Here is a 16,553-nt window from a genome sequence, read left to right on the forward strand (position 1 = left end):
GCTTTTCTTACTGAACACACATTTTACGGCGGCACATCAGATGATTTATCCGCAGAGTTATGGCGCACTCGTGGGTATTTTTGTGTATTATTATTTCATTACTAAAACATGAATTAAAGTTACAGATGATCAAAGTAGTTTTTCTAAAGTAAAACACTTACTAATATTAAGCCTCCGTAGGCAAGGACACCACATAGCAGGTAAGTGACTAGTTAGTGACCTGTATCTTCTCAGCACACTTGTTTGTGAATCAAATATATAAAGGCTTTTGAGGATTTTTGTTGATGCAGATTCCTCAACATGCCGTTCTCGTCCCTTGTGCCGCACACTTGTGGCCTTCAAGCACCTGTAACTCTGGAATCTTCGTGTCTCCTTCCCAGGTTCATGTTTTATTCGAACTGATCAGCTTGATGGTGAGACCGACTGGAAGCCGAAGGTGGCGGTGAGCTGCACGCAGAGGCTGCCGGCCCTCGGGGTGAGTACGCGTGGCTTACAACATCGTCTCACCGGTCGCGTTCCTTCCCGGGCAGCTGACTTAAATGCACTGATTTTTTAAAATGCTTCCTTTAGGGGCGCCTGGGTGGCTCAGTGGGTTAAAGCCTCTGCCTTCAGCTCGGGTTGTGATCCCGGGGTCCTAGAATCGAGTCCCGCATTGGGCTCTCTGCTTGGCGGGGGGCCTGCTTCCCCCTCTCTCTCTGCCTGCCTCTCTGCCTACCTGTGATCTCTGTCTGTCAAATGAATAAAAAAAATCTTAAAAAAAAAATACGCTTCTTTTACTGCTAACAAAGGGTCATTGAAAATTACAGCAGAATAATTTCCGTGGTGTCTTGGCACGTGACCTGTTCTCGGTGTGGTTTGCAGCGTTCCTGTTGGCCTGACGCTTTGTCCTCTTTTCTTTTCTCTTGCGTTCCTTTTCCTCCTGGTTTTTACTTTTAAACCTTGCGATTGAGTAATCTTTAAGATTGAGAACTTTTGGCAGGATTAAATGAGTCCACAAACGAGTATATTTTTGCTAACCGACTTAACTCGGTGGTAGGCTGGTTTCCATTGCTTTTGGCAGATTGTGGAACTAGATGAAATTAGCCTCCTTTTGGAGACAGGCACGTCGACTCTGCTGTTCTTGGGACAATAGAGAACCTTCTTCGATTAGGAGGAGGGAGAATCTTACTGTGTCTTGTGACCGAGAGGGAAGGAAGCGGACACTGTCAGGCACCTCGCGTGGTCTTCGCCCAGTGCCCCTTTGTTCCTGGGGAACAGGCAAGAGGTGGCATTAGCGAGAACAGTATTTACCAGGTCCCAGCACTGTCAGTGATCTGTCACAACACCGAGAATCTCCCCCGGCAGCTCACATCTTCTCTTAACAAAGCCGCAGTGGAGGAGGCTCTGGCCTATTTCCAGAGCGCGTTCTGCTGTTCTGTGGGTAGCCTCTGAGTGTTCATCAGGTCAGGTTGGTGGAAAATGTTGTTTAAGTGTTGTATATTTTTAGGTGCTTTCTACCATCTGTTCTCTTGATTAGTGAAGGAAGAGTTGGAAGATACACTCTTTCTCTCCTGGCTTCTGTCAGTCGTCCTGTGTACGTCGAAGCACCGCTCCGGAGTCCGTGCACACTCCGAATTCTCCTGCCCCGTTGATGAGCTGAACTTGGCTCAGTATTTGTGGGGTGTTCTTGGTTGTTCTTGGTTGTGACCTCTACTTTGTCCTAATATAGTGACTCTGGCTTTCTTTTGATTGGTGTTCGCACGGCCTATCTTTTTCTGTGCTTGTATGTTTACTGTGTCTGTTTCTTTATGTATGAAGTGGGTTTCCTGTTACCATAACCCAAGCACATGCTGTTTTTTCACCTACTCTGACGGTTGTTCCATTTTTAGTGAGTACGTTCACCATAATTATTGATAATGGTTGAGGTAAAGGCAGTTCTCTTGCTGTTTATTTTCTACTTATCTCATCTCTTTGTTCCTTTTTTCCATCTTTAGGTATTATTTTAGATTTTTAATTACTATTACTGGCTCTAACCGGTTGTTCTATTTTGTAGTGATTGTTCTGCAGTTTCCAGTATGTGTTACTAACTTACTGTTATCTTTCTCCAAAGGGTAGTATACCATTTTGTATATGATTTAAGAAACTTGCGCAGTTAGACGTCCACGTCCTCCTCCGCTGCTGTGTCGTTGTGTCATACACTTTACTTCTGCACGTTGTAAGCCACACTGTCGAATATATATGTTTTTCTCTTTAAAGTAGTCAAACATGGGGACCAGGGTGGCTCAGTCGGTCAAGCATCTGACTCTTGATTTCAGCTCCGGGCACGGTCTCAGGGTCATGAGAGCGGCCCCGTCGGGCTCTCTGCTCACTGCGGCGTCTGCTTGACATTCTGTCTTCCTCGCCCTTTACCTTCCCCGACTAAAAATAAATAAACACATCTTCCCAAAAAGAGTTGTCAAGCATGTTAAGAAGGTATTAAAAAAATAAAACCCCTCTTTTCTACTTCTATACATTTACACGGTTTCGGAGTCTTCTTTCCTGAATGTGGATCTAACTTTCAGTTAATTTTTCCTTTAAATCAAAGAACTTCTTTCAGTATGTCTAGTAAGAGAAGTCTGCTAGATTAATTGTGAAAGTTTTTCCTTGAAAAATGTCTTAATTTCACCTTCATTTTTGGAAGAGGTTTTTAAGGTTTTTTCTGACAGTTTTCCTTGTCTCCGTTCGCCGTCTCAGAGCGGCCGTTGCTTCGCCTTATACAGTGTGTTGTCTCCTCTTTATCTGTCTCCTTCTCCAGGCGTTTTTAAGATTTGTGTGTGTGTGTGATGACTTCTTCAGGAATTGGTGTATGTGTCTTGATTTGTTTTACTTAAGGTTTGTTGGACTTTTTTTTTTTTTTTTTTAAGATTTTATTTATTTATTTGACAGGCAGAGATCACAAGCAGGCAGAGAGACAGGCAGAGAGAGGAGGAAGCAGGCTCCCCGCCGAGCAGAGAGCCCGATGCGGGGCTCGATCCCAGGACCCTGGGATCATGACCTGAGCCGAAGGCAGAGGCTTTAACCCACTGAGTCACCCAGGCGCCCCGATTTGTTGGACTTTTCTGATCTGGAGTTTCTTGGTTTTTTCTTCTCCATTTCAGAAACGTCTGGGCTTTATTTTTCATGCCTTTCTGCTGAAGCCCTCCATCTGGGTCATCAGCAGTGTGTGTTACGCCACTCGTCACTCCACTGGTCCTAGAGCTCCCTTGCTCTTTACTTTCTGTGACTTGATTTGGTCCTTTCTGGTGCTCTGTTTTTGAATTCACTGATTTTGTCTTCTGAAGTATCTAGTCTTCTATTAAGATCATTCAGCAAATTTTTTATTCTAAATACTATATTTTTAATATTTGGGAGCTCCGTGTAGTTCCCTCATTTTTATTACTGTTTAGCTACCTTTCTTTCCTTCCTGATGTGTTCATACTTTCATTTAAATCTTTTTTTTAAATTAAATTAAATACTTTTTTCAGTGTTCATTTAGACATTAAGTCTTCCAGCATTTTATACTACTTATTCTTTATCTGTTCATTCCATTGTCTCTGTTATGTCTCTGTTATCTGTTAATTTCATTGTGTCTGTGTCTAGTTTTTGTTTTTGTTTCAAGATTGATTTGAGAGCGAGAGAGTGTGCACTTGTGGGCAGGTGTGGGTGGGCAGAGGGAGAGGAAGAGTGCAGAGCCCCACATGAGACTCAGTCTTGAGACCCTGAGATCACGACCTAAGCTGAAACCAAGAATCGGACGCTTAACTGACTGTGCCACCTGGCGCCCAGTTTTTAAGTTTTTAATTATTCTTCTGTTACAGGTCACAATTTCCTGCTTCTTTGCATGTATGGTAATTTTTTTATTGAATGCTCAATATTCTAAGTGTTTGTATTTTCTCTTTGTTCAAAACCGTTGATTTTCTTAGTTTAGCAGCTTGGAATAAACTTGATTTGTGCTTAAACTTTATTGGGGAGGGCCTGGAGCCCCTTTATTGTGATGCTGGTGTAATCCTAGTACAAGGGCTTGATCTTTCTGGCACAACCTTAGAAATTCTTGGTTGTTCAAAGGTGCCTGTAACTGGCTGGTTGGGCTTGACCTGTCTCCCATGCTGTGTCATCTCTGAGGTCAGGGTTGGCCTCTCTGGTTGCACTCTGCCTGGCCAGACCTCATGTTTCCTACGCAGGTGTGTGGCGAGCGGCTCCTCTGTCTCCCGTCTTGTGACACGGGCCTGACAGTGCCAGCGCCCACGCACCTGCCCTCCGGCCCCTCCTTTCTCCACTCTTCCTGAGATCCACTCGGACCAGCCGTGCTTTCTGTCCGCTTTGCTTTTCTTCTTGGGGCAAAATCAGGCTGTGCTGTCCCCGCGTCACTGAGGACAGCTGGCCTACAGTCTCCTACGTCTGTGAAGAGGATTCGCGTTTATCATGACACGTTCTTGCCTCTTGGCTTCCTGGTGGGGTTTGAGCCGACCCAGGGGTCGGTCCTGCTATTTCACAGTTTTGTGTTTCTCCTTTGTGTCCTGCTTTTCTCGGAAGCACCCTCAGCGGACCGGACCCTCCAGGGCTGAGAGGTATCCGATGAGTCGTCACGGACTGGGGAGGGTTTCTGTTTGCTCTCGTGCACAGATGGGGGCTCCGGCCCGAGTCTTTCTGTCAGAGTCTCCCTGGGCGGGACAGGTGGGAAGGCTGGCGTTAGGCTGCTTTAGTTTGCTGAGTGCGGAAGGGAACGTGAACGAATGTGTCTGAAAGAAGAGCCCAAGCTCACGAACGAGTAAGCGCCCCGAGGTGTTGACAGTCGTGCAGAACTTGGAACGTCCTGTGGTGGAGGCCAGGGCCGGGCACCCTGCAGGGGAGCCGGTGGCTGTGTCCCACAGCTGGCCGCTGTCCTCGACAGGGGCAGGTATGCAGGTACACACAGTCGTGCACCTGAAAGCTGCACAGCGGTCAGTTACGACTTAGAAGTCAAAATCCCACCGTACCGTCTGGACCGTCGGGTGTCCTCTTTGCTGTGGTCCACAGGAAGTGACATTTTATTATGCTCCATATTATAAGGATCTTTTCTTCATCTTTATTAATGACAGATGTGTATCAACTTCAAAAACCGTTACAAAGGTACAGCATATACTTCACATACGGTAATTTTTGCACGTTACGATCGTGTGAGTCACCGTTTAGGTAAAGGAACTAGTAAATGAAGCCATTTTCCGTTCTGATCTGAGCATAAAACTGATAACAGTATATTCTAGAAAAAAAGGAAGTTTAAGTGAATTTCTGGTTCATTAGATTAAATTTGTAGCTTCATATACTTTGGCACATATGTATCGGTTTCGTAGGAAAAAGAGCTCTGAGTTCTGTGTGGATTCAGGCGATTTGGTTTTCATTGACTAGTTTACTCGTCCTCTGTCACTCATGCGGACTGCTCTGTCTCGGAGGCCACTGTTTGGGGACATTCCGTGTCCTTCCCAGTGTGCGTATCAATAGCCAAGCATCATGACGCCGAGGACTCAGCCTGTAAACCTTTGCGCTGCTCCTCAAGAACCAAGGGCGCCACCAGGAATGCTCTCTCTGATTTCGCTGGAGCCCCTGGTCTGATGATGTGACCAGTTAGAACTGGAACAAGCTACTTGACAGTCACTGTGCCTCAGGCCTGTGGCGGCGGGCTGGGCTTGTCACTGCTGCGCAGGCGGCTAGAAGACGTGCTTTGCGGGCGCCCATAGATATTCGGGAAACGCGCCTCTGGCTTTTGTGATCAGGCGAATTTATTAACAACAATGAGGTCACAATAAATCATGACTTGCTGATTTATTTCAAAAGATCCATATAGCAGTAAACAATACCATTTACATTTAATTAGTTTTATTGAACGAAAGGCAATTTTATTTGTAATGAACCACATGTTATGATTAAGGATGTATTTTAATGACCTTTAAGTAATGCGAACAAATGTTGCCCTTGACCTAATAGCAGAGGCTTTCCTACATTATTGAAAACTTCAGAATGATTTTTAAATTATCGTGAAAAGCTTCGAATGACAATCTCATTATTGTGCCATTATTCAGTCATTTGATGTCTGATACACTAGACGAAACGCGTTCCTCTGAATGTTCATGTGCATGCAGAGATGAGGGCTGTTGCCAGAGTTGTTCCGTGGGTCGAAAGGTCGTCTGTCACGCGAGAGCTTCATTTCTTTAGAAACACTCCGGTAGGGTAATGTTCGAGCGACGCAGGGTTCTCAGCCCTGCCTTATCCCGGGAGTCGCTTGGCTGCTTATTGATCATGTTTGCGGTTTTCCCTAAGCCCACGTCATTACACAATGTGCTTTTTCTTGTGCAAACCAGCTTGACTTAATTAACTTGAAAATAACTTTTTATTAGTTCACGTCTACTCTCTGAACGGCAGTAGCAGACCCGCGGTGGCTCTATCCAGTACAGCGTCTCTGTTCTCTAGAAAATTGAGAATTCGTCAGTCTGTGTTTTCCAGGCCCTGATGAAGGTGTGTGAATGAGCGTTCCCAAGTCCAACAGACTCGCGAAGAATTTCTAGGGCAGGAATGGGGACGGGGTCTCCTTCTGCCTTGTTGGCGCTCTCTGCTGGCAGGGCCCGCCCTCCCTGTCATGGGCGGAAGTGGCAGGTGCTGTGTGGCCAGTGGTCTGTGCGCCCTGGAGTCGGACTCAGTGGATATGTCTTGAACTCAGTTGTTCAAAGGCATTTCCCATGGAGGACCGTTTTGGTTATGTTCTGAGAGTCATTTTTGGAGGTTCTGTCAGGAGTCTAACCCCTTCCTGTAATTTTGGAAGGACGTCACTCCATGTGTGAAATCCCTCTCCGTTCCTGAGATCTGGAGCGGTTTCTGTTTCCTGAACCCATGCACCACAGATTAGGAGAGAAGTTTTTTCCCCTCCCTCGACAGTCCAGAGTTGGATGGTCTAAGGCTGAGCGGGCAGCTGTGTCATCATTGTTCGGTGACTTTGCCTGCGCCCCGTGACTGCCCCCCTCCCGCCATAGCACTTCTCGTCGCCCTCCGCCCCACACGGCCAGAGCTGGCTGGAAAGGATGCGGAGGGCTGCGTTGTTCGGCGGGGGCCGGATGCCCACCGAAGGCCTGGGAGCCCTGTCTTTAGCAGGAGTCAGGAAGGACCGCAGGAGGTGTCTCTGTCGCACCTTCTCTTCCGTTAGTTTTCCGGTGACTTTCTTTGATTTCGTCCGGTACTTCCTCCTGGGTGGTGCGCACGCAGACTTCGCAGTCAGCTCTCCTGGAGGATTTGCTGCCCGCAGAGCAGAAGGCTCCCTCTGGGCTTGGTACAGCCACCACACTCGTGAGCCTAAGCCACTTGAAGATTTGTGTGCTCCCCACTCAGCTACAGTAAAGTAGGAAATAAATGCAGTGTAAACAGCAGAATAGTTGTTTTCTAGAAATGAAGGAAGCTGTATCGTTTTTAGATCGTGGCTTGTTTTCTGGGAAGGACTAAGTGATCGAGCATGACCTACAGCCTGCCGTTTGAGGCTCCCACGAGCAGAGGCGATCAGACAAGGCTGGGTGAATCGGGGTGTCCAGGAGGAGGAGAGAGGGAACACAAATCTCTAATATATTTTGAGAAATCTGAGGGGATATTACAGTCCAAACAGAAGTATGAGGAAAGATCCCGTGGACAGGCGAGCTCGTAGAAGACACAGTTGCCGAAATAACAACACGCAACAGGTCTGGAAGACGGACAGACTGTTTGCTTCATCTGTTGGCTTTTTAGCCAGACCTCTCTGCATTTCTTTTGTAGTTGCCAGAGATCCTAATACGTGTTTAACTGAAAGTGTGTTGTGAAAAGTTAGAATTGTGTCACTTGACACGGAACGTAAGAACCTGGTTGTCGGATGGGTCTGTTTACCGCGCCTGGCCTTTCTGCGGACGGCGCACTGTGCGCTTTTTGTCTCCACCTTTCTGTGCGTCCACAGGCGTCTTACGTGCACTGTATCTGCATATGACCTGTTCCTATGTTTTATCTGTATTTTAAGGAAAAATTGGATGGAAAAACAGCATTTTTGTTTTTCTTTTGCTATGTATTATTTTCGTTCCTCACCATTCCCTTCTAAAGACTGAATTTGTACTGGATAATATTTCCCTTTGGCCTCAAGAGTTTATGTTACCATTTCTTGTAGTGTATGTCTGCTAATAGTGAATTCTTGTTCTTCTTTATCTCAAAATATCTTTATTTCTCCTGTTTTTGTGAAGGGTATTTTTGCTGAATATTGAATTCTTGGAAGACAGACCCCCCCCGCCCATAGCACTCTAAATATTTTGTTCCACTTCTCCTGCTTCCATTATTTCTAATGAGAAATCAGTGTTATTTTGATTGTTGTTCCCTGTGTGTAATATTTATTTTTTCTGGTATGTCTGAAATTTCTCTTTGGTTTTTTAGCAATGGGACTTTCTTTCTTCTAAATTTTATTCATCTATCTAGAGGTTTTCAGGGCTTCTTGCATCTGCCTGGGCCGTCAGCACATTTTGCATATTTTTAGTCATTTTTTTTTCCAAATAGTTTTCCTTCCCCATTCTTTCTCCGCTCCTTCCAGGAACCCAGTTGTGAGCATGTTAGATCTCTTGATACCCTGTCAGTTGGCATGCAGCTGTAGCCTTTCTCTTTGTGCCTTCAGACTCGTTATCTCTTGGTCTTTCTTCAGTTCACTGACTCTGTTCTGTCATCTCCAATCTGCTGTTAAGTTTAAATAAATAAATAAGCTAAATAAAAATAAATTTATTTCAAATACTGTATTTTTTAATTCTATAATTTATTTTTCTGTGCTGTGGTTTCCCATTGTATATTCTTTAGGAGAATTTTTCATTTAATTCTTTGAGATATTAAAACTGCTTTGGAATTCTCGTCTCTTAATTCTGATATCTGGTCATCTCAGAATTAGTCTTTCCTGATTAAATTCTTTCCTGAATCTCAACCTTGTGTTCTTATGTCTTTGTGTGTCTAGAGGTTGGGATGGTGTCCTCAACATTTCTAATGCTAAATTGTAGACACTCTGGATTGGCTTATGTTCTTCTGAAGAGTACTGTTTTATGTTTGGTTTTGTTCTACTTGGTAGTTCACTGGGCTGAAGTTGAACTCCAACCTCTGTCTTCCGTGCAGTTGGGGTCTTTGTTCACTTCCATCAGCTGGGGTGCTGGAAACCCGCCCTGCACGTGGGTCGTGTGGGGTCGGGGTGAGAGGGTGCCAGAGTCCAGGCTCCTCTGAGGCACTCTCCCACCTCAGGTCTCCACCTCCCCTGCTGCTCTTTAGCTGCTGTGGTTACTCCCGTCTTGGGCCTCTGGGTCTTCATGCCTTCAAGTCTGTGATTTTCTAAGGGTGGTAGCCGTGCTAAAACATTCGTTCTGAGGCAAAACCCAAATGAAACAAATAACAAAAGATGAAAATGAGAACTATAAAAATGGTAAACTCTCTGTTTTGGGGGACTTTTAAGACCACCTCCAGTTTTAATGATTCCTTAGGAGGACTCCCCCAACCAGGACTTAGCACATAGTTCTCCTCATGACCATGGTTTATTCCAGCGATGGGACGCGGAACACAGATAGCCCAGTCAAGGCACTGGGGTGATTCTGGAAAAAGCGGGCGCACGGCTCCCGAGCCCGTCCCGGTGGACTCCCACAGGACACACTGCATACCCGCGGCAGCCGTTACGAGAACACAAGTGAGATGGTTCCTACTGTGGAAGGGCAGGAGAGGCCATGGGGCATTCCTCTGTTGGGTGCACGCGAAGGTGCCAGACTCCGGAAGGAAGCAGGAGTTCGGTATAAACCACGCAGCTTGAGTAAATCGGTCAGGCACAGGCGGTCTTTCTTATCTGGGAATGGTGGGAATGCTCCTGCCATCCACATCTCTAGACCCCAGCCAAGGGCCAGCCTTGCTTGTGAGCAGGCCTTTCTCAAGTCCGTGCTCCTGTTTCTGCACAGCCCACTGCCTTGGCTCAAGTGTCTTTACAGGAGACGTGCTAGCAGCTTTGTTGTTCTGGGACCTCACTTGAGCCGGTGAGTCCAGTCTGCATGCCTGCTGCCAGGCGTGCCCTATAGAGGCCCTGGCCGTGAAGACAGTACTATCAACTGTTCACCAAAAGTCCAAGTTTCAAATCCAAGTTGCCAGATGTGCTCTAGGCCCAGAAGCCCTTTTGAGTCTCAAATGCCAGTCACTGGCAGCAGGAGGGTTTTCTGCTAGACGGGAGAGCCTGCCAGCAGTTGTGAGCAGCAGAGGTGACCTCCTTCCTCGGCTCCGCCCCAGTGTTGTGCCCCAGGAGTCCTCACGTTGTCAGCCCAGACTTTCAGCTCAAAGAGTTTTATCCAAGAAGCACAAAGCATTTAGGATACCTGGGTGGCTCAGTCAGTTGAGTGTCTGACTCTTGGTTTCGGCTCATGTCAAGGGATCGAGGGATTGCAGGGTCATGAGATCGAGCCTCACACTGGGCTTCACGCTTGACGGGGTGAGGGGTCTGCTTGGGATTCTCTCTCCTCCCCCCGCCCCCCGCTCGTTCTCTCTCGCCCTCTTTGTCTCTCTCTCAAATAAATCTTCCTTAAAGAAGCACAGAGCATTTTTTTACAGGAGATTATTTTTTTCTTTAGAGAAAGATAGTGTGTGTGTGTGGACTGGGGGAGAGAGGAGCCAAGGGAGAAGGAAGGAGAATGTCACGGAGCCGAGTGCAGGGCTTGATCCCATGACCCCAAGAGCACGACCGGAGCTGAAGTCAGGAGCCAGACCCTTATGAGACCAAGTCAGCCAGGCTCCCGTCTGGGAAAACGTTGTTATACAAATTAATGCCGAAGACCATCATCTTTAGGAATTGTCAGGAGGAGATCTGAATCTTCGGCCCATTTTAAAACAGCTTCATGGGGCCACCTCCGCTTTGTCCATCGTTTCTCTGGGGAGTGGCCCGGGAGAGATGATTTACTTTCTGGGAATCGCACTGCCTCACTGTAGCACACACGGGGCAGGCGAGGGGCACGGGTTCAGGGACGTGGTCCGCTGTCGCAGACCGCAATGGATCGGGACTGCCGGCTCAGGTTAATGGCAGCCAGGCACTCCCGAGACAGATGGGGCTGTGGTGGGGTCACCAGGAAGGTGCGTGCTCCTCCCTCTTGGAGTGTTGAACAGGGGTCTCGTGTCGGTACCCAGAGCAGTTCAATTTCCTAGCGCCCGGCAGAGTATGGGCCCTTGATTGTGGGCGGCTGGGGTAACCCAGGGGACCCAGCCAGCAGCCAGTTGTTTTAATGCTTAATGTCGCCCCAGGGGGTCTGAATTCTTGCCCCTGTTGCCAGTCCCGGCTCTGTTTGTGAACCTGTTCCTGCATCAGCTTGGCGCTGATCGTGCCATGATTGCAACAGCCCTGGCCGGCCACGTCGGGCCCAGCTTAGAGTGCAGTGCACGCACCGGGGGCCCGTGAGACTGGGGTTCCAGGTGCTGTGGCTTCCGGGCCATGCAATGAGCACCATGCTCCACGGAGGGCCTGTCTGTCATGACGCGCTAGGAAGCCCACTCTGTTCCGACAGCAGCTTGGCCTGCCGTCCACGGCTGTTACCTTGCTGTCCGGTGAGCTTGCAGCTGGCAAGTTCTTGTCTGAGCGGCTAGGTTTCTCCCATCTCCGCTAGTTTTTCTCAGTAGTCACAGGATTGTCGCGTCCAACCTGCATTTGTGTGACAGAATGTTCCTTGTCTTGGAGAAGTCTCCTTCCCTTTCCAGCAGAGCGTCTGCAGTGGTTCTCAGGCGTACTTCGGATGCCTGTTACTGCACAGATTACTGGGGAAGTGCAAGGGCAGTCCTCATCTTCGGTCAGCGAGACTGGAAATGCGGGCCGTGCGGAGGCCAGGGCCCTGCGGCGTCCGGCTCCTGGGGGTGGGTTGGCCGTGGCCCTGGCGAGGAGCACGGGGCACAGCCGGCTGGAGCTCTTCACCTCCTTGTTGGTGTGGGTCGGGTTTAAATTTCAGGCCTGTTAGTAAGGACCGATTTCTTAAACTTCGGTACAACGTTCTACTTGCCCAGCTTTCTGATAGCCAATTAAGCATATATTTTTTCAAACACGACTGCAATATCTAGAAGTGAAGACCTCTGATAGTTTACTCTGCAAGGCTTCAGTATGCGTAATCTCCATTGGTGGATGTGACTCACCCACTTAGAGCATCATTCACGTCCACATGGATCAGTTTGGAACATACTCAGACGCGTCAGATTTAGTCGGTCGCTCTGCAGCTGCCTCCCTGTGTGAACTCAGTCGGGCTTTCTGCCTGTGTGCTTCGGAGTCTCCTAATGTTGGTTACACGCTGGTCGCGTTAGGACGTGTGGGATCGCCACTCAGAGGAAATGGGAAGTAACTCACCCATGGGCTGCCTGGTGGGCAGCGTAGTCAGAATCCCGTGTGGGTGTTGGTGTTGTTAAAGGCCACACAGATGAGGAACTTTTGAGTATTATAAATTCTTTGTGATCTCCTGGTAAAAATAATCATGCACCATTAAAGAATTTAAATTTGTTACCAACACATTTTCATTTATTATAACATTATTTTGATAAAATTACATAGAGTTATAAAGAAGATACGGTCCATATATATATACAATGGAATATTACGCCTCCGTCAGAAAGGACGAATACCCAGCTTTTGTGTCAGCACGGACGGGACTGGGGCAGATGATGCTGAGTGAAATAAGTCAAGCAGAGAGACTCCATTATCATATGGTTTCACTTACTTGTGGAGCACAAGGAATAACACGGAGGACACGGGGAGACGGAGAGGAGAAGGGAGTTGGGGGAAATCGGAGGGGGAGACGAACCATGAGCGACTGCGGACTCTGAGAAACAGACTGAGGGTTTGGGAGGGGAGAGGCTGGGGGATGTGTGAGCCTGGCGGTGGGCACTAAGGAGGGCACGTGTTGCGCGGAGCACTGCGTGTGGTGCGTAAACAGTGAGTTCTAGAACACTGAGAAAGTAAAATTACAATGTTAAAAATACTTAAAATTTCTAAATCAGCAGATGTACTTTTATAAATTACCTTAAAATAAGGTGTTTAAATGTCATCTCTGGGGACTTACTGTTGAAGCGTTTATCTGTTGCCTGTGAGTGGGGTGACCTAAACCACTTTATTTCTACTTCAAAGCTAGTTCTGGGAAAATTGCTGTGAAGTGTGAGTGGTTAAAGCCTTCCCATACAATTTTGTAAACTAGATCGTGGGGATGTGGTTCAGGCACGTGGGAGAAATGCAGTATGTTCGTGGCTTTAAGGAAGTTGATGATTTATAGCATATACAGCCACCTTTAGAAGAAAAAACACGCAAATAAATTTTAGGAATTTGCTGAATTGTTTTGTAGAACTTAAGTGGAATTGTGAGGATTACTTAAATCCCACTGAATTCTTGGGTATCTGTGTAACTTCCACATGCTCCTGTCATACACGGTATGACCAAACTCCATGAGGTGTACCTTTAAACTCGGACTCTGGGGCAGCCCCAGGCAGTGTGGCGTTTTGGAGCATCTCCCAAGAGCTGGGCACACACCTGTCATTCCGCAGCAGTCTGTTGGAACAGGAGAAATTGCCACACCTCTGTTGAGTTACCTTCCATCCTAACATAGTGTTGGCGCACAAGATCCAGGGTAACCAACCGTCACTTTTGGTAAATAACATATGAAAGATATTAGCTGGTGACTGAAAAATTTCCAAGTAGTTTTGTCTAATGACCATGTAATTAATTCTGATGTTCTCTATTCCAGGACCTTTTTTCAATCAGTGCTTATGTTTATGCTCAGAAGCCACAACTGGATATTCATAGTTTTGAAGGCACATTTACCAGGGTAAGTTAAATCTTTTGTTAAATACAGATATATCCATTGTGTGCATGCGTTAGAAACAGTAAGCCTTAAATTTGAATAAATGAGAGCAGAAGCTTTGAACTGAAAAGGGAAAGCCTAGAGAATGTTTCCCCCTCGGTCCCTGTGGGGCACACCCGGTAGCGTGTTTTCGTTCAGTGTCCTTTCTCCGGAAACGGTCCTTCTCCCTGAAAGTCTTAGCAAGGGGAAGTACCCTCGCTCGTCCGGCGTGAGTCGGGATGGTAGTGAGCGCACTGTCACGGCCGTGTCGTCACCTGTTCTGTGCTGACCGGGTGGCTGTGCGTCTGCTCACGTACACGTGTGTGCTTTGTGCCATTCTTGGCACAGTCGTCGTGTTTCACTACGGCTTGACATCCCTTCTCCCCAGTGACTCCCCGGTCAGTAACCTGACTGTAACAGCGGAGAGTGATCTTACAAATGCTTTATGATACTTGAAGGGTTTTAATATGCGACTGTCACTTACTTTTCGTTCCTGCAGATTTCTGTCGGGTTGTCTGCTTCATTTCCCTCTTGCTCACGGACCGGGATTAGCGAGCAGTTGTCATCGTTTGAGAAAGCGCTTGCTAGTGCCAGACCGTGAGCACATTATGGGGCAGTGAAATGAGGTGCCTGTAGAGGAGGTGGTCGTCAGTCACCGCTTTGTGGCTTGACTTTACGGGTGCTTCAGTTATAGTACGTTCAAGGTGCTCACGGAATCGGTTTCCATGAGGGAGACGAGGCAGTGTATAGTGAGTTCTGGAGAAAACCCAAGGTCTGTGTGTTTGTATAAAAATTTTTATGAAAAAGAGCATCTTCTAATTAAAGACAATTTAGTATATTTGAGAAAAAGCCTTACCCAAGGGCTTCCTTAGTAAGAATAGTTAGGAGTTATTAACTAAGGGGGTGCCTGGGTGGCTCAGTCAGTGAAGCGTCCACCTTCTGCTCCAGTCATGATCCCGGCGTCCTGGGATCGAACCCCGCATCGGGCTCCCTGCTCAGCGGGGAGCCTGCTTCTCCCTCTCTCTGCCTGCTCTGCCTGCTTGTGCTCTCTCTGTTTCTCTGTCAAATAAATGGATAAAGTCTTAAAAAAAAAAAAAAGTTGCTAACTTAGCCACTATTAATGTTTTAGAGTAGTACTTTCTTCCGTTCTGTTTCGCGGATTTCTCTTGCTTATCACCTGCTAGGAGTTGGAGACGTGTGCACGTGCGTGTGTGTGTGGCGTCCCACTGAGTCAGTGCGAGGGAGCAGGAGTGTGGCTGAACACAGCCAGGCTGCAAAGCCCAGTCCACACAGTGCGAGACTTGTGTGCGTGGCCGAGCGCGTGCGACTGCGTGTGAGTGAGCGTGCAGGTGCGGGGGAAGGGTAGCCCGGCTCCATCCTGGAGGTCTTGTCGGAAGAAGAAGCCATTTCAGGGTTTCCAGCTTAGAAGAGAGACTGCGATATTGGTTTATGTACAAGAGTCCTCTCGACCTCTGGTTTGCTTGGCGTGAAGGCAGTCACGTGCATTTGCCCACGGCCTCCCCAGACCATGCAGGCCGGGTGCGGGGGTAGCTCGGCTGCGCAGAGCTCGTGCACACAGCTCATGTGGGAGAGAGGGAAGTCGCTCGGTGTCCGTAAGGGAGATCTAGCAGCGCCGCAGCACAGTTTGCTCCAGAGCCACGAGAGGGCCCAGGAGTTCGTCTCAGGGTTTGGACCCGTCAAGGCTCTGGAGTTGGCAGCAGTTCCGTTCGCCTCATGTGAGTCACTGCGCATTCTCGATGGGTGCGGGCCCGCCCGCCTCGCGCGGCCTCTATTTGCTGTTCCTAGCAGGATTTTATTTCACTCCTTTTAGATATGTTCATAGTGAGCTCTGGATTACTTACGGAGAAAAAGCTTTATTTTTGTGTACGTCTTTCAAACCAGAAGGAAAGGAAAAACCATGCTAAGTAACTGGTCTGTAACTGGAAATGGGATTCATCAGGTCAGCTACGGGGTGTCAAGTGAGCATCTGAAGGAGCCGGACGCCTGGGGGTGTCCGGGGTGAAGCTGCTGCCTTCGGCTCAGGTCATGATCTCAGGGTCCTGGGATCAAGTCCCACATCGGGCTCTCTGCTCGGCGGGGACTCTGCTTCCTCCTCTCTCTCTGCCTGCTTCTCTTCCTGCTTGTGATCTCTGTCTGTCAAGTAAATAAATAAATAAAATCTTAAAAAAAAAAACAAAATGAAGTGACACCTGCGTATATTCCTCTTCTAGAGTATGAGCTACGAGAGAGAGAAAACACGTTGTATATCAGCCCAAGTAATTAATCAGAATCAGAGTAGATGAATTCGGACGTCCTGTGCCGGTACACGTATTATGTACTTTGTGGCCTGAGCAGAGTCTAATTACGCACATTGTGGATGACGTCTGCTTCTGCTTACCTCGTAATGTCAGGGTCACCTCGGCTGCTCACTGTATGACGTTCTGACTAAGACCAATGATTCATATTATTATTATTATTATTGATAGAATTGATTTGCTTATTATTCAGGACCCAGCAATTCTCCCTGAAGTTTAAAACTATCCACTTTTGAACTATTAGCCATGTTCCTAGGCCTTTAACATGGCCTTCCCATTTAATGTTCTTCATATGCGCTTTTTCCTGTCATTTCTTCTGCAAACCGTAGCTCATTCATCATTGTTCAGGTCTTCTCCGAGCCAAATACCCCCTTTCTAAAAAGCCTAGCTCTCTTGTTTGTTAGGAGGG

General features: G+C 47.6%; 1 protein-coding gene across 1 annotated transcript in view; it reads left to right on the forward strand.

Annotated features, from left to right (window-relative positions):
• ATP9B (ATPase phospholipid transporting 9B (putative)) overlaps positions 1-16,553 on the forward strand; it is a 174,004-nt gene that overhangs the window by 35,164 nt on the left and 122,287 nt on the right. The window contains exons 3-4 of the mRNA XM_059409851.1: positions 381-475; positions 13,734-13,814. Coding sequence (XP_059265834.1) covers positions 381-475; positions 13,734-13,814 — 176 coding nt within the window. The remainder of the gene's footprint in view (positions 1-380; positions 476-13,733; positions 13,815-16,553) is intronic.

This window comes from Mustela nigripes, chromosome 8 (assembly GCF_022355385.1).
Source record: "Mustela nigripes isolate SB6536 chromosome 8, MUSNIG.SB6536, whole genome shotgun sequence".
NCBI lineage: Eukaryota > Metazoa > Chordata > Mammalia > Carnivora > Mustelidae > Mustela > Mustela nigripes.